This window comes from Oryzias melastigma, linkage group LG10 (genome assembly GCF_002922805.2).
Source record: "Oryzias melastigma strain HK-1 linkage group LG10, ASM292280v2, whole genome shotgun sequence".
NCBI lineage: Eukaryota > Metazoa > Chordata > Actinopteri > Beloniformes > Adrianichthyidae > Oryzias > Oryzias melastigma.
The window spans coordinates 23,421,748-23,446,663 of NC_050521.1; the positions used below are offsets into that span (position 1 = coordinate 23,421,748).

The window sequence follows — 24,916 nt, forward strand, 5'->3', positions numbered from 1 at the left end:
CTCATTTAAAAGCTTAAAACGCTACAATTATTAAAATTAAGGTGCTTTTGAAGAAAATATTTCCAAAATAAATAAAAGCTGGAATGTTTTTGCAGTGTAGTTTTCAGTTTGTCTCAAATAAAATGTGGAAATTTGTTTTTAAACTAAAATAAAATAAGTTGTATTTTTGTGAGTTTTTGGAGAAGCTTTTAATTCATAGGACATAAACAGATTTTTTTTTAGGCTTTTACCTCATTAAGTAATTAAATATGTGGGCTATTTCGAGTCTACATTCAAATAAATTGATCTGTAAAGTGTGTTTTTAATTGCAAAAATCAGGAATCGATCATTTGAGCAGAAATAAATGAAGCTTTTCCACATCCTTCCACAGCTTCCTGGCAGCTTCCGGACTGGGAAGGCGCTGAAGCCGTTTCCGCCGCCATTGCGGATTTCAGAGAAGATCAGCCATAGCCGCTGCTATTCACCGATGCGGTGCAGAAAGCATACACAGAAGGGGGATACGTCCAACATTTAACTCCTACGCGCTTTCGGAAACCAACAACCCCGTAAATCATTCTCTGTTTTTCGTCGTGTCATCGTTTTCCCTGACTGGCTTCGACCTACACGAACAGCGAGGTCGTAGCTAGCGCGGTGCTATCGCCTAGCTAGCTAGCTGGAAGGCTAGAATTTCAGGACTCCGGAGAAGCTTAAGAAAACCACCATGGCTCAGATCCTGCCTATCCGCTTCCAGGAGCACCTACAGGTACGTACGGATACGGGATGCTTGTGTTGCCTGCTGTTTAACCCGCTAATTGACAGCTCGCTAGCCGAGCTAACGTTAAACGTCAATACCCGCAGCGAATGAATGACCTCCCCTCCCCCGTTTAGTCAGCCGCTAGAAAAACAGCACTTTTCATTCATTGCACTGATTTCCCTCCCTCCGGGAAACAACAATAGACAACTAGCATAGTTAGTTTTTTTATTTCAGATCTATTTCTGTAATCCCCCTCAGAGCCAGATTAGTGTCTTTTTGCAGCAGCTCTGAACCGTTAGCTGCGTTTCGTGATGCTGGAGTCGCGTCATTTAATGACCATCACGCTTCACACTTCAGCTGCTCACATGCAAACATGCCGTAGATGCTTGTTTGGGGGAGCTAATGTGATAAACAAACAAATAAATAAAAATACTAAAAATGTATAATCCGGATGGGAAAACAGCTGCAGTGTGACAGGAGCCCTGATCCAGAACAATGTCACGACGTTTTCACAGCCGAACCGAGGTGACTCAATCCGGGTCTTTCCTGACATCCATCCACGTTTCAAGTTTATCTAAATATTAATATTAAATAGTCTAAAAGTAAAACGAAAGCAAGAAGGAGCACGCGTGGTTAAATAGAATTTCACAAATAATCAGCTGAAATAAAAATAATTTATTTCAATGTACTAATATTAGTTTATAGCTTCAAAAAACGGAAATAAGCAATAAAAGACAAATACTTTTATTTTGAAACCTCTTGTGTATTAGTTTACTTAATCTGGGTTTTTAATTAGCTCAGTTTATTAATCCATAAATAATATTTAAAAATGTTAAAGTAAAAAAAAAATGTTTTTTTATACATTTCCCCCAATTTTAATAAAATGCCACAAACAGATAAAATAAAATAATAATTAATGAATCTAAAACACTTGATCACTACAGTTCATACCTTCAAAAAAAGAGGAAATATATGATAAAAAGCTAATCCATACACATTGTTTGTTTTATTTTATTGGGAAATCCACTAACTCCTTATTTCTTGCTATTAAAAAGAAAAAAAAATCACTTGCATTTTCGCTTTCTAGTGGATGCTAAATTAACTTAATTTAGAACCCGAACTGGTTTAATTTATCAGAATATATTTCTGTCCTATCTATCTTTTTAAGTAATATTCTCTTTTGTTTTTTTTTGTTTTTTTTTATTCTTTGACCAATGTTGAGCATTTTTATTTGTCATTTTGGAAAAATCTTTTTTAAACGAGAAGTCTTAATCAACTTCTGTGATGAGATTTTGGACTCTTATTTATTTATTTAATTGAATGTCAATTTTTATTTAAGAATAAATAATTATGTGGCATCACAAGTTTATATATGTAACATAGGTAAAAGATTTTGTCAGAAGTATTAGTTGAAATGGTTTCTCTTGCATCTAATTGGCCAAGTTGATCCATAAATTAGGACTTTAAAAAATATAAATTTGATCCATTTTTTTTTTAAATGAACATTGTAAATCTATATTTAAAGATAATTGATTCATTTATATATATACATAAACCAGCTTGATAAACAAGGATTTACTGCACATTTAATATTATATCTGCGTAGCCACAGCCCGGCCTGAGCCTGGGTTTCCCTGTGCAGGTCCCCAGTTGGGATCAAGGGGTTATGTTGGGAAGAACATCTGAGGTAAAACTCTGCCAAATTAAATGATCGCTGAAAGCTGGTTCGCTGTGGTGATCCCTGACGGGATATGCTGAAAGGTGAACAGCATATTGCCTTTGACTTACTGTGCTTCCTGTGTAGATGACAGGGATTTTTAGCCAGATCCGGACCTCGGGTAATTATATCCGGATCATTTTATTTTATTGTTATTAATGGCCCAATGTTATCTTGTTCTTATTTATAACTTGTATAATTTTGACAAAATATATTTTTATGGAGAGTAAAATATTGAAAGTTATTTCAGGTTTAAGTTGATTTATTCTGGAATAATGTTCCTGCCTTTTTATTATTCATAATTATGTTAAAAAGTTATGGTTTTAAAGTTATGAAAATTGGGATTCTGCTAGCTTCTTTGGAAATTTTTGGCATTTACTAAGATTTTTTAGGCTATTTTGGAGTTTAGGTAATATTTCAGCTACACGCTTGCTGTTTCGGCAAATTTAAACTTTTTTCCTCCGTTTTTTAGGCTATTTTGAAGTTTAGCTATTTTTTTCAGCTTCATGTTAGTTGTTTTGGTTAACCAAAGTTTTTTTGTTTTGTTTTTTTGGGAAAATTTGGCATTTTGTTAATATTTTAGCTAGCTGTCAACTTCAGCGCTTTTAGCCATCAGCTTCAGGGTTTTCAGCTATCAACTTCAGCGCTTTTAGCCATCAGCTTCAGGGTTTTCAGCTATCAATTTCAGCATCTTCAACTATCATCCCTAACATTTTCAGCGGCCAAATTCATCTTACAGTATTCACATTAGTATTATTGGAGGTAATGCTAAATATCTAGTTTATAATTATGTTAAAAAGTCAAAGTTTTACAAATATAGTTTTAGTGTGGTCAGTAAATGTTTATCCTGTTCAGCTCGTGACCTAAAGTGTGTTTTGGATTTTGGCCCCTTGTGCGATTGAGTTTGACACCCCTGTCTTATGTCTAGAGATGTTGTTGTTCTTATCTATTGTTCCTTTAGTTCTTGCAACTGTTTTCAACAAATTGTTGAAAGTCTACAGGATATTGTTTGAGGGAAAGGACAATCTAATCACTGATGACCACCAACCATCTATCATCTTTGCATTTCGAGTTGCCTCTAAAAGCTTTATTTTTCCTCTTACCTTCATACGACAGCTCCAGAACCTGGGGATAAACCCAGCGAACATCGGCTTCAGCACGCTCACTATGGAGTCAGACAAGTTCATATGCGTCAGGGAGAAAGTGGGCGAGCAGGCGCAGGTCGTCATCATTGACATGGCCGACCCCAACAATCCCATCCGCCGGCCCATCTCCGCTGACAGTGCCATCATGAACCCCGCCAGCAAGGTGATCGCGCTCAAAGGTAAGACGCCGTTTTATTGCACGACGCAGAGCCAGACAGAAAGTAAGGCAGGTTTCTCTGCTCACATTAGCAGTTAAAGTTCTTTCTTACCACTTTGCTCCTTTAACTGTCACTGGTGTAAATTTTGTTTGTGTTGTCGGTTATATATTTCCCACAGTCTGCTTTTCATTTTGATGTTAGCCACTCCATCTCTGTGGACGAACAGATTTCAATTTTTTAAATGTTGATACTGTTTTTAAGAAATGCAGTGTTAGAAACATATCATACTGTCATGAACGCTTTGTGTATTTTGCTTGTTTTTGTTCTTTTTTCATTTCTTCCTGCTCTCTTATGTGTGCAGACGGTGAGTTGAACTTTACATATCATGAGTTGTCAAAGTGATCCTGTTATGCACTGTTTTTTGACATGTTTGCACAGTACTGACACACAAGGAGAACACAACAAAATTAATTGCAAAGGACGGCAGCTTGAAGCGGGCCTCGCCGGTGGTCTTCTAGATCCACTTCACACATTGGATAATTAGCTCAAAAACACCACGATTAGCCGCACTCTGCAGACACCACATTGCTTGCATCTATTTTTCTGTTATTCTTGTGTGGTTATCAAACTATATTTGTGGTGGAAATGATGTTGAATGCTGGAAATACATACAAAAAAAAATAACACAAAGAAAAGCTGAAAGCAAAATATTCAAGAGAATCTGGCCACAGAGAAAAAATATGGCGCCTGAAAATAAATAGCCGGAAGTCCCTCTCTCTGGTGGAGCCGGTCTCAAAAAAAAAAAACATAATTTGTGTCCAAAATCATTGACCAGAAGTCCTCGACCAGAACCCCCCTTTTTAAGCTTTCCACCTTTTCCCCCCTTTGATGTACCATAACTACCTAAATGATCAGCTGATTCACAGAGAAAACTGTATTTCGCTGGCTTTTTCTCCGCAGGTAAACGAGTGTAGTTCTACAAATTTGAACACTTGTTAATATTAACTTGAAAGAAATAAAATGATTTGAAGCTCATCTTGCACACTAAACTGTTACAGTTACAGTTTATTCATATTTAAAAGCTGATAGTTCTTAAATTTTTTTTAAATATAATTTTTGAAAGGGTTTCCTAAAGTTTAGGAAATCTCTGCGTACGCAATCGTCTATAGTTGCAAAATTTCCACTTCCGGCTAGAGATTGATTCTGGCGTCATCTTGCATGTGACCAGAGGCCCCTCAAATATTTCCTTTTGTTGATTTATTAATTATGTTAATAGAAAGCCATCTCTCTGAATTCAGAAACTGCTTTCATTATCATGCAGGAAATATTTTAGTAGCAGAAACTCTATAACACAACAATATTCTGTTGAATATTTTAAGATGCAAAAGACTTGAACAGGCAGGAAAACTGAACTGTTTAACCACAATTAGGTTTTTATAGTATATATACATACAGTACTTATCACATATATGCTATGTGTGCCCATATGCATCCAAATTTTAAAATGTCTTCCATTCATTTAGAGATTTGATTTTAAATTTTCTTGAGTTTTTTTTCTTATTTTATTTTGAAATCCTCAGTTCATCCCATTAAGAATGAGTTGCCTGCTTACAAACCAAATTATCATTTTCATTGCACTGTTTGGTTCCATCAGAGACTCTTTAAGTAATTTTATGATAATAATAGTGTATAGTAATTTATTTTTTACATTTAAATCTCACGTTAGGTTTTGGAGGAAATACTTCTCGGATGGAGAGGTTTGAGGATTATGCATTAAAGCAGAGTTAATTACAATCACTAATTGTTCCAATCTGAATGTTTGCATAAAAATCCAATCATTTTCAGTCTAAATCATTTCAACTGGAATTTTCTATTTTATTTCAAATTATTTTGACAAATTTAAGGGCTAAAAATAGAGTAGGTTGCATTCCACCCCGGTGAGCATTCGTTTAGTCACAAAATACAATAACGTCTATTTGGGTGAAGTAAATTTCCAACCTAATTAGCGTAAAGACAGGAACCGACACGTTTTCATAACACACGATTTAACAGAATTAAAATCAGCCGGTAAAATAGGCGACAAAACTAAGAAATAAAAGTGATTAAATCAACGAGGAGGAGGGAGGATGTTATTTCCCCGTATGAATCAACACACATTTCCTCCTTTGAGTCGTGTGATGTTTACGACAATGTAGAACGAAGGAATTATTGGCTCGTACAACTTGTTACCACTGATACAGTGTGTTAAATTATAGCTTAATCTTTAATGGTGCTTCTGCAAAAGACATTAGTCGGCCTTTTTCCACATTGACTAAGTGCATCTGTCCGTCACTCCTCTATCATCACATCTGTTATCTTTGTGGTCGACTTTCACACCACGACACACATTCTGTGTTCTTTTTTTAGGATACTAATACACTGTGGGCATTTAAATGCTTGCTTTAACTTTTTTCTTAAGTTTTGATTTATGACAAATGATAAAATAGTATAAGAGATTTGGTAAATAATTTCATTGATCTCTTTAAGATTTAAATTTAAAAGCAAAAGATGTTAATCTTTTCAGTGAAGGTGGTGGGGTGTTGATTTATGTCCAGAAATTAAAAAAAAAAAAGAGGAAGTTGAGAAACCACGCTTTAATCTGATATAAAATACTAGAATAACTGTAATCTGATTACTTTATAACATTTACCTTGAAAAATGTACATTTGAAAATACGTAATATTTTCCTGATTTAAAGAAAAAGAGGCATAAAAAACGGCTGTCTTTTTTCAAGTTAAAAGCCTCTCTTTTTTTTTTAATATTTACCAAAAAATATTAGATTTAAAAAAAAAACACACACACAATGAAATACATTTTTTTTTCTACTATTAGTTGGAACCAAACCAATAGTTTGCTGTGAGTTGTGTGTTGTGGGTTCAGTCTGTAGATTTGAGTTTGGGCGCCGGCGGGTTGGAGGTTAACCTGGTCTCTTGGTGTTTTCAGCTGCAAAGACGCTGCAGATCTTTAACATTGAGATGAAGAGCAAGATGAAGGCTCACACAATGACAGACGATGTGACCTTCTGGAAGTGGATCTCTCTGAACACCGTGGCGCTGGTCACAGACAACGCCGTGTACCACTGGAGCATGGAGGGCGACTCCCAACCAATCAAAGTCTTTGACCGCCACTCCAGCCTGGCGGGCTGTCAGATCATCAACTACCGCACTGATGCCAAACAGAAATGGTTGCTTCTAATTGGCATTTCAGCACAGGTGCTCATTGAAGCAGCTGAAAATATTTTGGTTTAAAGGAAGGAATCTTACCTGGTTTGTATGTTCTGTTTAGCAAAACCGTGTTGTTGGAGCCATGCAGTTGTACTCTGTGGACAGGAAGGTGTCCCAGCCCATTGAAGGGCACGCTGCAGGCTTCGCTCAGTTCAAGATGGAGGGCAACGCCGAAGAGTCCACTCTGTTCTGTTTCGCCGTTCGGGGACAGGCGGGAGGAAAAGTACGTTTCCCTGCAGTCGCACAAGAAAACACCTGCAAATACATTTATTCCAGAGGCTCCTAATTTCTTGTTCTCCTCTCTGTTAGCTTCACATCATTGAAGTGGGAACTCCTCCAACCGGGAACCAGCCATTTCCAAAGAAAGCCGTCGACGTTTTCTTTCCTCCAGAAGCACAAAACGACTTCCCTGTTGCCATGCAGGTACCAAACTTTCTGTCCGTCTGTCAAGGAATCTTTGAAGTCCTCTTCCTGTGAAAATCGTGTTTTTTGGGATTTTAACGTGTGTGGCATTTTTCTTATGAAAGAGAACTAATATAATAAGAAATAATTTTGTTTTTGTATTTCTCATTTTAAATTTCTTGAATCAAGCAGTCACAGACAGACTCTGTTTGAATTAATGATCGTCCTTCCATCAACTGCTCTGCTGCACATGCACTAAACCCTCATCTGTTCCAGCTAGCTTGTCTAGTTTGGAGGGTTGGATTTAAAAAATAAATTTCTCAGACACTCTTGCACTTAAACTCACCCTTCAAATGGAGGGGAAGGGAGAAGTGCTAGGGGAAGGGAAGAATTCAGATTGGGCCACAGAGCTATCATAATCAGACAGGGGGAGGATCAGGGGCGGGGCTACTCCGCTCAGCTCCAAAAGCCACGCCCCGTCAGAGGACATTTTGGAAATGGAGGCTTCAGATTAACATGAAAAATGGCTTTTTAAGACATTTAGGTTGTTGGATTTTGATTAAAAACTCCATAATCAGAATTAAAACACTACTGGGAATATTTTTTTAAAATAAAATCCTAATTGGACTTCAAAAGTATTCACCATTTTTGATGCAGTTGAATTTTTATTTTGAAATCTAAAAAACTGATCCCAATTTCTCCTCATCAGATCAGCTCCAAGCAGGATGTGGTCTTTCTCATCACCAAGTACGGCTACATCCACCTGTACGACCTGGAGACGGGAACGTGCATCTATATGAACAGAATCAGCGGGGAGACTATTTTCGTCACTGCCCCCCATGAACCCACAGCTGGAATCATTGGAGTTAACAGGAAAGGACAGGTACTCCATCCCACATTCTTATCACTTTGTTCTTTAATTTACTGTAACTTTTCAACCGTTAACACGGTAATTCCAGCAGATTCTGAAGGAGAAAAGCGGCTGAGTATTTTAACAATTTTGTGTGTATGCGTCACCGGCGACGCCTAAGGTGTTAAAGAGTTGCAGTTAATAGTACAACTGAGTTAAAAATCCTGTTACTTCTTCAATACATCTGATTTATTTCACTAAATTACAGCAAAAATCTTTAAATTGAAGGATTTAAGCATAAAAATATGAATATTTATTCTATTGTTTATTTTTTTTTTTTTAAGTTTCTACCAAATATCTTAAAGGAAAGGACTCTTTAATCAAACATTCTAACATCCAGATGAACTAGATTCACACAGAAACCGTTCTGACTGCTGACATTCGTTGGTGATTCACGTCCCCGAAGGCGACTCGGCTCCTTTGAACATCGGAGCGGCTCCTCTGGTGTGACCTTGACAGAGAAGCGGTCTGAGATGGAATGGCGTGTTCATGTGTTGGCAAACATGTGACAGCCTCAACGGGGCAGCGCGGCTTTGCCAGGCACACTACACCCTCTAATCCTGTTATTTGTCTGGGCTGTCACCTGCAGGTGCCTCATACTCTGCGTGTTGCACTTGCACATAGTACCAGTACATGCAGTCATCCTTCATATGTGCTGAGATCACTCCGATTTACACAAAAGCTTTTGTTTTTATATTTGAAGGAAGGAAAGATCCATAAAAAGTCTTAAAATCCTTTATATATTATGATAATGGCATTGGAAAAAATTAAATAAACTTTAATGCCCCATAATTTCCAGTTTTTCAACAAATAAAAAGCTGGATTTCTAAAATAAAGTTGAGAATTGTTTGAAAATCTTTTTTTTTTTTTTTTTTTGCTGTTACTTTTTTGCTGTTACCATGGAATTAAAACAGGACTAACTAAAATTGAAGGTAGCTTGGAAGTAATTCTTAAATCCTTAAAAATCCTTCTTAGATGCGCAAAACTTGAAAAGTACTTTTTATAAATAAAGTTTGATTTAAAGCAAATAGTTCTGTTTGTCCGAGGTGGCTCAAACTAGCACTTGCTCCTATCATGTTTTTATTTATTTTTATATATCAATATTAAAAACATCAATTAAAAAGGTTTTTCTGTGTTCTGGCTCTGTTGCACATGTTGTTTGGACTTTTTAGACGTGATTAAATCTAAAACTATATTTGATGAATAGTCTCAAAACTAAGTTCTAATTTGAATTTTTGCAGATATTTTTAAATGTAAGTTCTACATTTTTTGGCTCGTAAAAACTCAATCATTCCAACTATCTTGATATCAAAACGTTCAGGACATTCCTTTTTTTTGCTTGCTTATTCAAGACATAACTGCTGGTATTCATAAACTTTAAAGTTTTTTTTTAAATATTGAGCAAAATAAACCCCATAGGAAATGAATGAGAGTCTTCATATGTCAAAATTTTAAGTAGATTAGCAACAAACCTTTAAATGTACTCATGAGCTATGTTTAAATCTTTTACAGTAATTAAAAAAAATGGAGTTTACCTAATATTTTAGCAACAGGCTAACATTAATGGCTAATTTTTTATCTACCGAGTTTTTTTTCGGCTAATTTAGAGTGTAACTTCTAATTGAGCAACAGGCTAACGTTTATGACAATTTAGTTTACTGAGGAATTTCTGGCTAATTTCGTATTTAAGCAACAAGCTAGTTTTTTTGGGCTAATTTAGAATTTAGCTCATATTTAAGCAACACACTAAAGATTTTTTGCAAAATTGGCATGTGTTGGGGATTTTTAAACTATTTTACTATAAATTTTTCAGAAATTTAGGTAAATTTCAGCGTTCTTTCATAGTTCTTTAGTGAAATTCCAGTCTTTAAGCAAAATTAACAACTTATAGTTTTTCAGCAAATCCCTTCAGCAATTGAAGTAAATTGCTTCACCATTTTCAACAAAAATCTTCAGTAACTACTTTCAGCAAAAAGCATTCACACTAGCATTATTGCAGGTAACGCAATTCTTCTAATTGACTTTTGTCAGTTTACAAACGGAGAAAATAACATCTGTTGATTTAGCATAATTTTAAGTTAATTTAATTTAAAACATAGCTAAAAAAATCATAAACTTCTGTCATCTTGTTGTGATTTTTCAATTAGTAAAAAGTCTTCTGCCTGTTTGTGTTTTGTTTTCCAGGTTTTGTCTGTTTGTGTGGAGGAGGAGAACATCATTCCCTACATCACCAACGTGCTCCAGAATCCAGACCTCGCTCTGCGCATGGCCGTCCGCAACAACCTCGCTGGCGCCGAGGAGCTGTTCGCTCGCAAGTTTAACACCCTCTTTGCAGCAGGGAATTACTCTGAAGCTGCCAAGGTGGCAGCCAACGCGCCTAAGGTACCGTGAGCACGCCGCGATTCACTTAAACCGCACACAACTTAAGACCCTTAAGACCCAGCAGATTTGCTGGGCTCAGTGTGGGAAACACAAGAGGGTGTTTGTCAAACAGGCTTACGTTCATTGTTGGTGTATTAAAGTCCCACTCCCATCATCTTTTGTTCTCTTTTAAAAGTCGTATTTTTAATTATGATACCTTTTTTTTTTTTTTTTTTTTTTTTTTTTTCCAAAATGAAAAAACAAGCAAACAAAAAGAAAACTGTTTTCTACGATAGTTTCTCCAGAGAGGCAGTAGTTCAGTAGAGATTCACATCTGAGTTGTGGTTGGGATTGTTGTGAATTGTTGATTCACAACAATCTGAATAAACAAATACTCAAAAAGTTTGATCTTAAATTTGTTTTCCTCCGTCAGAAAAAGAAAATGTTAAAAACACTGTTTTTAAACCCCTGTTTTATTGCAACTTCACTACTAATCAGTACTTCAGTGTTTTATATTAATTATTTTTCATTTTAATGTTTTCCCTGCAGGGCATCTTAAGAACCCCAGACACCATAAGAAGGTTCCAAAGTGTCCCGGCTCAGCCCGGGCAGACGTCTCCGTTACTTCAGTACTTTGGCATCCTTCTGGATCAAGGACAGCTGAACAAGTTTGAGTCTCTGGAACTGTGCAGACCTGTCCTTCAACAGGGACGCAAGCAGCTGCTGGAAAAATGGCTAAAAGAAGATAAGGTGCCTCTTTGGTTTTTTTTTTGTTACATCCCCTTGATCCTAACATATTATCATTTTTTTTATATATCTAAATGTTTTTTTAAACAAAATATTTTCTGTGAATACATTTGCTCCTTTGGAAAATTTCTGTGGTGTTTAAACCAATCAAACTACATTTTTTTGTATGTGGGGGAAAAAAACACTATTAGCTGCGTTTCCATTAACTACAAAATTGTGCAAATTGGATGTTTGATTAAAAAATGAATTAAATGGAAACGCCACAATTTTGAAAAAACTCGCATTTATCGACAAAAAATAAGTTTTGTGTTTGGAGGGGGTGGTTTTGGGGCGTATTGAAATGGACGCGCTTTTTTTGAATTGAATGTGCTTCTCGGTGGGAAGTGTCTGCCCTGAACGCTGCACAGCGGGTGCCACAAGAAGTCCCACAGCTTCACTATAAGTTGCATGTCATACGGAATCGGATCAACAGTTCCTCAAAATCGTTGCATCTGTTAAGCCATGCATGTGTTTTCCAGCAGAAAAAAGGGTCTAGCTGCTTACTAGTTAGAATAGTTTTTTTTCCTTTTAAAACAAGGTTCTCTTGTGCATCTGCTACTGTCAATGGACTGGCTGCACGTGTGCAGCACGCACAACACTGCTGTGGCATCACCCAAATGCTCCCTTTTTAGTGAACTGAATGAAATCAGTACTTGTTCTCATCCATCACCACGTTTTTAATGACTCATCAATGAGTTGATTTGTGTTTATTCACATAATTATGATTTAATGGAGACAGTGTTGTTGTCTTTTTTTTTTTTTTAAGATTTCTAGAATTTTGATAAAGATTTGCAAATATGTTTGATATGTATTGACTGTTTGCAAATACATTCACTTTCCCAGTTTGTGTTTTGTGTAAGTGAACTATTTAAAGGGTAACACAAAAGGTCTTTCAGTTGTGTGATCATTTGTCTGGAACATTTTTTTTAAAGCCTAAATTTAAAGAAATTATTTACTTCAATATTTTTCTGTTTATTTTTTGTTTGTCCAAATTGTCATCACTCTGGAGGATTCTCATCCAGATTCTTTTTTTTTTCCTACCTTGATGTCTGTTTTGTGCTTCCAGCTTGAGTGTTCTGAAGAACTCGGAGACCTGGTGAAATCTGTCGATCCGACTCTGGCCCTCAGCGTCTACCTCAGAGCCAACGTTCCCAACAAAGTCATTCAGTGCTTTGCAGAGACGGGACAGTTCCAGAAGATTGTCCTTTATGCCAAGAAGGTATCGGCGTCTGTTTAGCTGTCTTTACATCCATTGGGAAGGAATGGGGGATGTCTGGAAGCTTAGCAAGAACCTGTCCTTTCTGCAGGTGGGCTACACTCCAGACTGGATTTTTCTGTTAAGGAATGTGATGCGGATCAGTCCAGAGCAGGGCCTCCAGTTCTCCCAAATGCTCGTCCAGGATGAAGAACCTCTGGCTGACATCACTCAGGTGAACTCTTTATGTTCCTATCTTCATAGGATAAAACTCAATGTGAATCTTCAACGGACACTTCTCTGTTTCTGCAGATCGTTGATGTTTTCATGGAGTACAACCTGATCCAGCAGTGCACGTCCTTCCTGCTGGATGCTCTGAAGAACAACAGGCCCATGGAAGGACCTCTCCAGACACGCTTGCTGGAAATGAATTTGGTCCACGCCCCACAGGTACGGAAACATTCAAAGGGTCGGATAGAATTCCATTTGAAAACAGTTAATTATAATTTTCAGCTGACATTTCTCAAATCAGTTTGTTTTTCCTTTTGTTAAACATATTTTTCACATTAATTGTTACCCCTCCATTCATCAGAGTGTTTAGAAGTCTTCAAAAGAGTGAGGGAAAGTGTGTTTTATTTTGAAGGTTGCAGACGCCATCCTGGGAAATCAGATGTTCACCCACTACGATCGTGCCCACGTGGCGCAGCTCTGTGAGAAGGCCGGCCTCCTGCAGAGGGCGCTGGAGCACTACACCGACTTGTACGACATTAAGCGGGCCGTGGTCCACACTCACCTTCTTAACCCAGAGGTACAACACCAAAATAGAATCAAAGGTGCCTCCGTTTCTTATTTTTGCTTCCAGACGCTCAACTAAATGATTGTTTTGTTTTGCAGTGGTTGGTGAACTTCTTCGGCTCCCTCTCCGTAGAGGACTCTCTGGAGTGTCTGAGGGCCATGCTGTCTGCTAACATCCGTCAGAACCTCCAGATCTGTGTGCAGGTCGCCTCCAAGTACCACGAGCAGCTCACGACCCAGTCGCTCACCGAACTGTTCGAGTCCTTCAAGAGCTTTGAGGGTAAGACGAACATGACAGAATGACGTTTTTCTACTTTCCTTCAGGACACTTTGTCCTCTATGATTGTAACAAATCATTTTTTGCTGAATTAACACATTATTACTTTTTTTTATTTTTTTTATTTTTTTTTTTTTTTACAATTTCATGTTTTTCTATAATTTAGTTTAGTCTTGTTTTAGGGCAGGAGTGTCCAAACTGTTTTCAAAGAGTCAGATTTAGTCAGGTGAAAACATGTGAGGGCCAACCAATCAGACGGCATTCTTTGAACCCCTATAATAACTATTTAAAGAGAATGCAGCAGGACAGTTGGAGGCTGACTTCACAAAGTGATGCTAGTATCTCAACAGAACTTTCTGTGGAGGTTGAGGATTTTTCTCCACCTTCTCCAGAGGCAGGAGTTCATGGTCCAAACCGAAGCGAGTGGTAAAATGAAGCTAGCATCATAGCTTATAAAGGCTAATGTATTAAGCAAACAATCCAGAGTGAAATGTTCATTGCAAATCCATCACAAGGACGGAGTTCATTGGTTTCAATGCCAATTGCACTGAACAACTATAGCCTAACTACCAAGTCCACTGGAAAGTTACGCAAGCCAGTAGATTTTTGACAACCGAAAACAAAACGCCTACAAGCAGGCTAAAGCTAACACGCTAAAAACAGACTGTTACAGATCAAAGATAGGCTTTTACACTGGAGCTGTAGACCATGATGATGTGAAACTTCTGAAATGACGTGGGACTCACACCAGTTGACCAACCACAAAATTCAACTGTAATACCCCGTTCCAACCTGTAGGAGGCAGCATATAGACGGTTTAGACTAAAATTTCAGGAATCAATTTTATTTTAAATAGTCAAAAATGTGACAAAGATCAACAGACAGCATTTTAAAGCCTCATTTATAGAGGTTAATAGACAAAAATGTTGATTTAAGGTTTGGTTACCCTTTAATTATTTTTAATGGGATACTTTTAATGTTTTTCATATAGAACAGAAATAAACATACGGTGTACCAAAATTGCTGTGGATTTCTGATTTGAACCAAGTTGTTGCCAGAGGTTAACCGCCTACAACGTAATTCAGCCAATCACAATCAGGAAATCGTACGTACAGTTAAAAAAAAATAAATACAGAGGGCCACAGGATTTTATGACAAGAGCCTGTGAGCCAGTAGAAAGTTATTCACGGGCCGCACTTGGCCCACGAGCCAGACTTTAGACATGTCTGTTATAGGGTTCTGTTTTAGGGTTATTAGATAAAAAACCTATGAGGCCATGTAATTGAGAATTGAGATTTTGCTTGTAGTTCTTGTGACGAGTCGGCTTGGTTCTGCTGCAGGTTTGTTCTACTTCCTGGGCTCCATCGTCAACTTCAGCCAGGATCCAGAGGTCCACTTCAAATACATCCAGGCCGCCTGTAAGACGGGTCAGATCAAAGAAGTGGAGAGAATCTGCAGAGAAAGCAATTGCTATGACCCGGAACGGGTCAAGAACTTCCTCAAGGTACGAGTCAGCCTGGACCTTTAAAAGAAAACCTTTTTAGGATTTATGGATCCAAATTATTCTTATTTTTTTTTCTCCTCAACAGGAAGCCAAGCTAACTGACCAGCTGCCCTTAATCATCGTCTGTGACCGCTTTGATTTTGTTCACGATCTGGTTCTGTACCTTTATCGCAACAGCCTGCAGAAATACATTGAGATCTACGTGCAGAAGGTACCGTCCTGCACTCAACACGTCCCCCTGACCCTCCTGCTGTTTTTGACTGTAACCATAACGGTTCTGTCCAGGTGAACCCAAGCCGTCTGCCTGTAGTGATCGGAGGTCTGCTGGATGTGGACTGCGCTGAGGACGTAATTAAGAATCTTATCATGGTGGTGAGAGGTCAGTTCTCCACTGATGAACTAGTTGCCGAGGTGGAGAAAAGAAACCGGTTAGTGCTAAACCTCTACTGCTCCCTCTCACAGTCGATTTGTTTTTTTATTAAAAATGTTTTTTCTCATTTCTCAGACTGAAGCTGCTGCTGCCCTGGCTGGAGGCTCGCATCCACGAGGGATGTGAAGAACCAGCAACCCACAACGCTTTGGCAAAGATCTACATCGACAGCAACAACAACCCCGAGCGCTTCTTAAGGGAGAACCCCTACTATGACAGCCGTGTGGTGGGCAAGTACTGCGAGAAGAGAGACCCTCACCTGGCCTGTGTGGCTTACGAGCGAGGGCAGTGCGACCAAGAACTCATTCACGTGAGTGAATCTATCTTCTGATTTGTTGGAATGAAATTTTCAAATTCTCTGAGGATTTTGATGGATTTAGTGGTTCTCCTGTGGCTCTTTGTCTTTAGGTTTGTAATGAGAATTCACTGTTCAAGAGTCTGTCCCGTTACCTCGTACGCCGCAAGAACCCCGAGCTGTGGGCCAGCGTGCTGCTGGAGACCAACAACTACAGGAGGCCGCTCATTGATCAGGTCTGGTTCCCTCGAGTCGCCTTTCTATCCATTCTTAATTCTGTTAACCCTGCAGTGACACATCTGTACCGTACACGATGGACTTTCTGTTTTTGAGTTACAGCGACACAAACGAGCCGTTCTCCTCTCCTCAGGTTGTGCAGACCGCCCTGTCAGAGACGCAGGATCCAGAGGAAGTGTCCGTCACCGTCAAGGCCTTCATGACCGCAGACCTTCCCAACGAGCTCATCGAGCTTCTGGAGAAGATTGTGCTGGACAATTCAGTCTTCAGTGAGCACAGGTCTGTCAGATCTTCAGCTTCTTCTTTATACTATGTCTGACTTGTTGGACTTACCGGACGCCTGCTTGTTTTGGTCGTTTTCAGAAACCTACAGAATCTGCTCATCCTCACAGCCATCAAAGCGGATCGAACCCGTGTCATGGAGTACATCAACCGCCTCGACAACTACGACGCCCCGGACATCGCCAACATTGCCATTAGCAATGAGCTGTTCGAGGAGGCCTTCGCTATTTTCCGGAAGTTTGATGTCAACACTTCTGCTGTGCAGGTGAGTCTGGGTTCTTGAAATGTTTTCAAGGGTTACAAAATAGACATTTTAGAGCTTTTATTGCTGTTGATTCTGAGTTTTAAAGTTCGATGTCCTCTCCAGGTTCTGATTGAACACATCGGGAACTTGGACAGAGCTTACGAGTTCGCAGAGCGCTGCAATGAGCCTCCAGTGTGGAGTCAGCTGGCTAAGGCTCAGCTCCAGAAGGGCCTGGTAAAAGAAGCCATCGACTCCTACATCAAGGCGGATGACCCTTCTGCTTACATGGAGGTGGGACAGGCAGCAGCACAGAGTGGTAAGATGATCCGAAAACAACGTCTTTAGTCGACTGGAATGAGAACGGTCTGCCGCGTGGGTGAAACTGATGGGGAAATGTTTGTTGCAGGAAACTGGGAGGACCTTGTGAAGTTTTTGCAGATGGCTCGCAAGAAAGCCCGAGAGTCCTACGTCGAGACGGAGCTGATCTTTGCCCTGGCCAAGACTAACCGGCTTGCTGAGCTGGAGGAGTTCATCAATGGTCCAAATAATGCGCACATTCAGCAAGTGGGTTCCAGAACATTCACATTTACACTATTGGCTGTATATGAGAACTGGATGGCATTCCGAACAGGAACTTCTATCAGCTATATTTGTCAGAATAACCATTCTTGCTCTACTACTTTTTTTTTTTAATTAACATGCTTTAAATAGGATGCCTCGAAGTATGTGGCCCCACACCCAATGTTTGAAACATTTAGTGTAGTTTTTAAATGAAAGGGGCGTGGACTCTTATCAAGCTTCTGATTGGTTGAAATTGGTTGCTATAGAAACATTGAGTCAGACCGACATGGACTAATCACTGCTTGATGTCTGGCTCCAATATCTCGCAAAAAATTGGTGACTGAGCTTCATGTTTTTGCATCTGAAATGTAGTCATTTTCTATGGATGAAATCACTCCGACTCGGTCCAGTTCTCTTATACAGTGAATGGCTATATCAGGATTCACCTGTTGTGGTCTTGCTGTTTGGTGGATTTGTTTTAATTCAATTTTTGCACGTTTTTTTTGTCACAGTACATCGTATTCTGTGTTGTAATTTTCTCTAAACCAATGTTAGTTAATATCCTGTCTCCTGTAAAGAAATTCAAATTTTTGTTTTCCTTCTATAATATAGAACCAATTTTTCTAAGAAGGTTTGACCTTTGAGAGTTGAAATAAGAGAGAAAAGTGTTATGTTCACGTCCATCTGAAAAAAATAACGTATTAAGTTTGCAGTGAGCATTAAAAACATCTATAATAGTTGTAAAAAAAAGAGGTTATTTTTAGAACGTAACTCCTGCTATAAATAATGGTCAGTTAAACTGTCTTTTAACTAAGAAGCAGTTGTTAACAGATTTTTGCTCTGTGCGGTTTCCATCAGGTGGGTGACCGTTGCTATGACGACAAAATGTACGAGGCTGCCAAACTGCTATACAACAACGTGTCCAACTTTGGGCGTCTGGCTTCCACGCTGGTGCACCTAGGAGAATACCAGGCAGCTGTGGACGGGGCGCGCAAGGCCAACAGCACCCGCACCTGGAAGGAGGTGAGGAAGGACCAATAAGATTTAGTTAAATCTGAGTTTTGTTTCTGTAATGATTGTGAATATTCTGAAAGTCGCACACAGGAAATGACGTACTTTAAATTTTTCAGGTGTGCTTCGCCTGTGTGGATGGGAAAGAGTTCCGCCTTGCTCAGATGTGCGGCCTGCATATCGTTGTCCATGCGGATGAGCTGGAGGAGCTAATCAACTATTACCAGGTGAGTGAAGGCTTGGTGAACTGCAGACATGCTTCCAGCTGTTTTTTAATGATGGAAACGCTCAGGAAATAAAGTCGTGTGTCCTCAAAACTGCATTTGAATAGTATGAAACAGTTTAATCTGAACACTCATGTGATAGTTTAACTGTGTGTGTCCTGCAGGACCGTGGCTACTTTGAGGAGTTGATCACCATGCTGGAGGCGGCGCTGGGGCTGGAGCGCGCTCACATGGGCATGTTCACTGAACTGGCCATCCTCTACTCCAAATTCAAACCCCAGAAGATGAGGGAACACCTGGAGCTCTTCTGGTCCCGTGTTAACATTCCAAAGGTAGCTATGGGCGCAACGTCGGGCTTAAAATTATTATGATTTTTGTATTATTATTATTAAATAAGCGCATTTATTTTTAGGTACTCAGGGCAGCTGAGCAGGCCCACCTGTGGGCGGAGCTCGTCTTCCTCTATGACAAGTATGAGGAGTATGACAACGCCATTATCACCATGATGAACCATCCAGCTGATGCTTGGAAGGAAGGCCAGTTCAAAGACATCGTCACCAAGGTAACCATTTATTTTTTTTTTTTATTGCAGCTGAAAAGGCTTCAGAATAATGATGTTAAAACAGATGCAAGAAAAGCTTTTTCTTCTTGATGTAGGTGGCAAATGTGGAGCTCTACTACAAGGCTGTCCAGTTCTACCTGGAGTTCAAACCGTTGCTGCTGAACGACCTGCTCATCGTCCTCTCTCCTCGACTGGACCACACGCGGGCGGTTAACTTCTTCAGCAAGGTTCCAGCTCTGCTCCTGATCACTGCCAACAAAATGGTGTTAGATGATGATGAAAAGTGACTCTTTCTGTCTGTGTTTAGGTGAAACAGCTGCCTCTGGTTAAACCATACCTTAGGTCTGTCCAGAATCACAACAACAAGGCGGTGAACGAAGCACTTAACAACCTCTTCATTAACGAGGAAGACTTTGCGGTATGAAGACCACAAGCGGTTTTCTTTTTTACGCTGCTTGATTATCTAATTCTTTGTATGAATTGCAGGCTCTGCGCACATCCATCGACGCCTATGACAACTTTGACAACATCTCCCTGGCTCAGAGTCTGGAGAAGCACGAGCTGATTGAATTCAGGAGGATCGCAGCTTATCTGTTCAAGGGCAACAACCGCTGGAAGCAGAGTGTGGAGCTCTGCAAGAAGGACAAGCTCTACAAGGTGCTCCTCTGTCCTGACGCTACAGTTCAAAACCCACTCCGGTCAAACCTTTAAGGGATTCTTGAGTGTTCCCAGTGGTCTTTTAATAGTGTAAATAGTAATTCTCCTGCTCTTTTCTCTACATGTTTTCTGCATGTAATACCTCAATCACATTTTCAGCAATCTCAGCAATCTGGGTATCAAAACATTCAGCTTTTTCAGGACATTACCGCTTGTACTTTTGGTATTCATAAACTTTATAGTTTTTAAAATATTTGTCAAAAAATGTCCCATTGGAAAGTAATGAGTTGCTCAACTCTTTCAAAAACTGCACTTTGAGACTTGTAAACATCCACATACTTTGAGCTACAGACACCATTCACACTTAAAAATGTTCACCAACCATTTGTTATTCAGCTTTTATTTTAACAACATACTAGCTGTGTTTGGCTAATTTAGAACATTTTCCAGTTTCTAAAGTAAATTGAGAGTTTAGCTAAGATTTTAGGATTATGCTAGTGTTTTTTTTGTTTTTTTTTTGCTGATTTAGACATGTTTCCAGTTTTTTGGCTAATTTTGAGTCAAGCTAACATTTTAGCATTATGCTATCTGTTTTTGGCCAATTTAGATATCTTTCCAGTTTTTTTGACTAATTTTGAGTTTTTCTAAGATTTTAGCATTATGCTAGCTTTTTTGGGGTAATTTAAACATGTTTCCAGTTTTTTGGCTAACTTGGAGTTAAACAACACTTTAGCATTATGCTGTTCTTTGCTAATTTAGACTTGTTTCCAGTTTTTTTTCTTTTTGCCTAATTTGGAGTTAAGCTAACATTTTAGCATTATGCTGTTTTTTTTACTATGTTAGACTTGTTTCTAGTTTTTGGGCTAATTTGGAGTTAAGCTAACATTTTAGCATTATGCTAGCCGTTTTTGGCTAAGTTAGACATGTTTCCAGTATTTTGGCTAATTTGGAGTTTAGCTAACATTTTAGCATTATGCTAGCTGCTGTTTTTTTTGCTAATTTAGACATGTTTCCAGTATTTTGGCCAATTTGGGGTTTAGCTAACATTTTAGCAAGCTGTCAGCTTTAGGCAGCAGTTCATTAGAAATTTACCCTGAGTTGTGGGCGGGAGTGTTGGTGTCGAGCAGGCCCGCCCCCACTTCCCCTCTTTGTTTCTGGGAGCTCTAAGCATGGAGCAGTATATTTGTTTTATATCATTTTCCAACTGCATTATATTATCTGCTCCTGATTCATAACCATTTGAATAAAGAAATGTAATTCTAAGAAATGTTAACCCACCCCCAATCAGAGTGGGTCTTTATTTATAAAAGCACTTCTCATGCTTTTTGCAGCTTGAAGTGCTTTACATTTAAAAAAGCAAAAACATAAAGTATTAGAATCAGAAGAACTGAAAAGCAAACAAGTTAAATTCCTCCTTTACTCACCTCCTCTCCCAGGATGCCATGCAGTACGCATCCGAGTCCAAAGACATCGAGCTGGCGGAGGAGCTCCTGGCTTGGTTCCTGCTGGAAGACAAGAAGGAGTGCTTCGCCGCCTGCCTGTTCACCTGCTACGACCTGCTGCGGCCAGACGTGGTGCTGGAAACCGCCTGGCGACACAACATCATGGATTTCTCCATGCCATATTTCATCCAGGTCATGAGGGAATACCTATCAAAGGTGGGTCAGCCGGCGGGAGCTGAACAGAAATGACACCACTCTGTATCTTCTTTAAAATGTCATCTGCACCAAATAGAAGGAATCTATACAGGTTTCCGACAGCCGTAACAGCAGTTTTGAAAACACAGAAATAGATGAAGCTTTATATCTTGAGACCTTCTCAGGTGTCTATAGCTGTCTCCAAGTCCTCCTGCGTTCATGCTCATCCCCCCCATGCTTCCGTCAGTTATGTCATGACTTTGACTTTCCCTTCATTCCAGCTGCTTTTCCATACAAATGTGTCACAGAGGAGATTAGTGTCGCTCATCCTGTCATTGATGTCTGAGTAACAGTCATGCCTATTCTCAGCGTTTAAATTCTTCCAACAGAAGAAAACTGTTTAAATATTTTACAAATATATTATTTAATACAACAACTTTACCATAAATGTTAGTTACTAGATGAATCTCAAGTCTGCATTTGTATCAAAAGTGGCGTTTTTTTACCCTCATCTCACTGAGAGGTTTTGTGTTTCTCCTCCAAGTCACCTGTTTGCTGTTTTATTATTTTTCTTCTGTCGGTTTCTGCTTTGGGAGACTCTTGTTTGGGTTTTTTTTTTCCTCCTTAAGTTGCCTCTCTGAATTTCCTTTCCAGGTTGATTCGATAAAGGAAAAGGTGAAAGTCCAATCCATTTTCTAATCATTCTTTCGGACCCCCCTCCCCGTGTCCTGTAGTGTGTAGTTTGCAGGAGTAAAAGACTAGCAGAAGCTGCATGCCTCCCTCCTTTCCTCTTGTCACTCCGCTGCTTCCTTCTGTGAACTCCTCACCTCCACTCGAGTCCTCACACCCGTCCGTCCGGCCCAGCTCTGTCCGCTGGTGTCGCTGGATTAGTTTGGCTTTTAGGCAGGAAGTGATCAGTCGTTTTGGATTGAATCTAAGCGAAGGAAGTCTTTGGGAGTTTATTCTCAGATTTTTCTGCTGAGAAAATTTTGTTTTATACTGTTTCAGTGTTTTAGTGCAATGTATTTAGTTAACAACCCCTAAACTAACATTTTTTTAATACAAAAACAAATGGCAAATAAAAAAATAAATGTCGTGAAATCCTCTGCCTTCTGCTAACAATGGCACCACAAACCCCAGGATAAGTTGTGGGTCCTTTTTAAATATTTGTTTTTTTTGGAGGATTAAGTAACTCCAGATTATTTATGGAGGGATCTTTTCTTTAAGGATGAAGAGTTGGTCCATAACCTGCTGTCGTTTCTCACAGACTTTTAGATCTAGTTCTACGGTGGCCCTGAAGTCCAATTCACATCAACACAAAAACATACAAGACCACCAAGAGAATTAAAGCAAAACAAATAATAATAAAACAAACATTACATTTAAGAAATCAAAATTTAATTTAAAAAAATGAAATAAATAAATAATTTTTTTTGGAAAACAAAATTCATTTCCATAAGTCAAAATGAAATAACATAAGTACCTGAAAAAGTTGGGTATTATGGGATGTCACTGATTGGATGATGACATTTGAGTTTTGAATGATGTGATGATTAATCATCACTGAACGTTTGCAGGGGGCGTGGCCAAATAACTTCCTGTTGAAAAGAAGAACAGTCATCATCCAATCACTGACGTCCCATAGTACCTACATTTTCCAGTTTAATTTTTTAAAATATCATTTAGATTTCAGAAAATAACCTCTGTTTTCTTAAATGCTTGCGTTTATAAAAATGTTTAATAACATTTTGATTTCAAAATTTTAATGTTGTTTTTATTATTTAATTCGTCATGATCTTTATGATTTTGCATTGAATGATTTGGACTTCAGGGCCACCGTACTTTTTTAAGATAAAAGGATTTTTTTCTCCGATGCTACTCTTCATCTAGTGGTGAGAGTGCCGAGTCTGCCTGCAGCTTATTGTTCAGATGTAATCTGAGTAATCAGACTCCTATATTTAGATGTTCCTTTAGAAAGATCAGGATTTAAATGCAGCAAAGCTTTTTGACTTGAATCTAACGTTAACTTGTTCTCGTCTACAAAACAGTTCCTCAGTGTTAGGTTAGGATACTTTAGGTTGTATGTTGTCTCTCTGTGACCTTTAAAAATAAAAAAGGTCTTCTAGTTAAAGTTAGTTGAAGATCCTGTAACGAGTTGTAGGAACCAGCATGCTCCTCCTCCTCCTCCCTCTGTAGCATCAGCAGCACTTAGGCTTGAAGGTAATGTTGTTGGCTGTGCCTGCTTCTGGAAACTTTGAACTGGCTGAAACAAACCCCCCTTCACCCACCACCACCCCCTTCACCCCCTTCTGCCCTCCTCCTCCTCCTCTCATGCTATCTTCAAGAAGACAATAACTCAACTTCTGCTTCAGCATGTCTGTCGACTCTTCTGAAATGAAACAGCCTGACTTTTCTTGACTTGGCCTGCTTAACCGAGTCCAGTGTAGTTGTGGAGTAGAAGGTATGTAGAGAACTGAACCCAGAACCAGAACCACTCCAGGAGGAAATCGCACTTCTGTGCTGGTTTTTCTCTGCATTGCACACTGTCACCGGCTGAACGTAATCCCTCCAGCTTTTGTCTGGCTGCTAATTCTTTTTCTTCCTGCAGTTGTCTGCCTCTGAACTGCTTAGCAAACACTCCAGCACAAAAAATTGATAAAACAGTAGATTCACTCCATGCTCCTCAAAACATGTTTTTTTAACTAGCAGCAACATTTTTCCCAAAATTATCTTTTGTTTTCCATACAGATTTGCCCCTTTGTTTACTACGGTTCACAAAGCATTGTGACTGAAACACTGAAGCTGTGGACATATTTGTAGGGAAGTTTAGCTTCACTTAAAGACCCACTTCAACGAAAATTTGACTTTGTTGCTTTTAACGTCTTTTTGCATTTTTCTCATGATGGAGGACATGTATAAAGAAATTAAGAAACTTTTCTGAGTATTTATTAATTTAAATTGTTGTGAATCAGGAGCAGAGATTGATTGGGCACTTAAAGCTAAAGTCCGCTAGTTTGATGCTAACGTATAATGGAATTTCCCATAGGACGGCTAATGCTAACGCTCAGTCGACCTAAACATACGTTGCTGACTAAATTAACATCTTTGTAAACTCACAGGTATAAATTTTACAAACTCTTAAGGAAATATTAATTTAAAAGTAACCTTTTACACTGTTCTACTCAAACATGCTTCTTCTTCTGGAATAAGGAATAATGCTAAAGTGCGATCGCCACCTAGTGGCCCAACTGAAACATTCTCCAGGAGAAGCAGAACAATTAGAGCTTCTCCATTTGAGAATACACGTAACTCTGTATGTAATGTACTTCTAAACAAATGTGTCTAAATGTTTAAACTCAATTTAATTGAATCGAATTCAATTAAGTGGATTGAAAGAATGGGGGGGTGGGGGTTAAATATCCCCACCCCTAACAGAAACTGTCCGAGAAAAAGATGCATAATTAAAAAAACTATGGTAATACTTCTAAAGTAACTCAAAAGATGAGTGGAGTGGGTCCTTAAGTGTTCTT

At 38.9% G+C, this 24,916-nt stretch overlaps 1 protein-coding gene across 2 annotated transcripts in view; it reads left to right on the top strand.

The window, feature by feature from the left end:
- The first annotated feature begins 370 nt into the window (after positions 1–370).
- LOC112153358 (clathrin heavy chain 1) overlaps positions 371–24,916 on the top strand; it is a 27,972-nt gene continuing 3,426 nt past the window's right edge. The window contains exons 1-31 of one of the 2 annotated variants that reach the window (XM_024283530.1): positions 371–742; positions 3,567–3,774; positions 4,115–4,117; positions 6,736–7,004; positions 7,078–7,239; positions 7,326–7,439; positions 8,128–8,301; positions 10,513–10,710; positions 11,239–11,439; positions 12,542–12,694; positions 12,783–12,905; positions 12,983–13,120; positions 13,314–13,478; positions 13,565–13,745; positions 15,083–15,246; positions 15,332–15,457; positions 15,532–15,674; positions 15,752–15,986; positions 16,085–16,207; positions 16,342–16,487; positions 16,572–16,755; positions 16,858–17,050; positions 17,141–17,298; positions 18,154–18,318; positions 18,426–18,533; positions 18,695–18,862; positions 18,943–19,092; positions 19,188–19,319; positions 19,400–19,510; positions 19,579–19,749; positions 21,186–21,407. In XM_024283530.1, coding sequence (XP_024139298.1) covers positions 701–742; positions 3,567–3,774; positions 4,115–4,117; positions 6,736–7,004; positions 7,078–7,239; positions 7,326–7,439; positions 8,128–8,301; positions 10,513–10,710; positions 11,239–11,439; positions 12,542–12,694; positions 12,783–12,905; positions 12,983–13,120; positions 13,314–13,478; positions 13,565–13,745; positions 15,083–15,246; positions 15,332–15,457; positions 15,532–15,674; positions 15,752–15,986; positions 16,085–16,207; positions 16,342–16,487; positions 16,572–16,755; positions 16,858–17,050; positions 17,141–17,298; positions 18,154–18,318; positions 18,426–18,533; positions 18,695–18,862; positions 18,943–19,092; positions 19,188–19,319; positions 19,400–19,510; positions 19,579–19,749; positions 21,186–21,407 — 4,830 coding nt within the window. In that variant the 5' untranslated portion in view covers positions 371–700. The remainder of the gene's footprint in view (positions 743–3,566; positions 3,775–4,114; positions 4,118–6,735; positions 7,005–7,077; positions 7,240–7,325; positions 7,440–8,127; positions 8,302–10,512; positions 10,711–11,238; positions 11,440–12,541; positions 12,695–12,782; positions 12,906–12,982; positions 13,121–13,313; positions 13,479–13,564; positions 13,746–15,082; positions 15,247–15,331; positions 15,458–15,531; positions 15,675–15,751; positions 15,987–16,084; positions 16,208–16,341; positions 16,488–16,571; positions 16,756–16,857; positions 17,051–17,140; positions 17,299–18,153; positions 18,319–18,425; positions 18,534–18,694; positions 18,863–18,942; positions 19,093–19,187; positions 19,320–19,399; positions 19,511–19,578; positions 19,750–21,185; positions 21,408–24,916) is intronic. The other variant, XM_024283531.1, reaches the window with a different exon arrangement.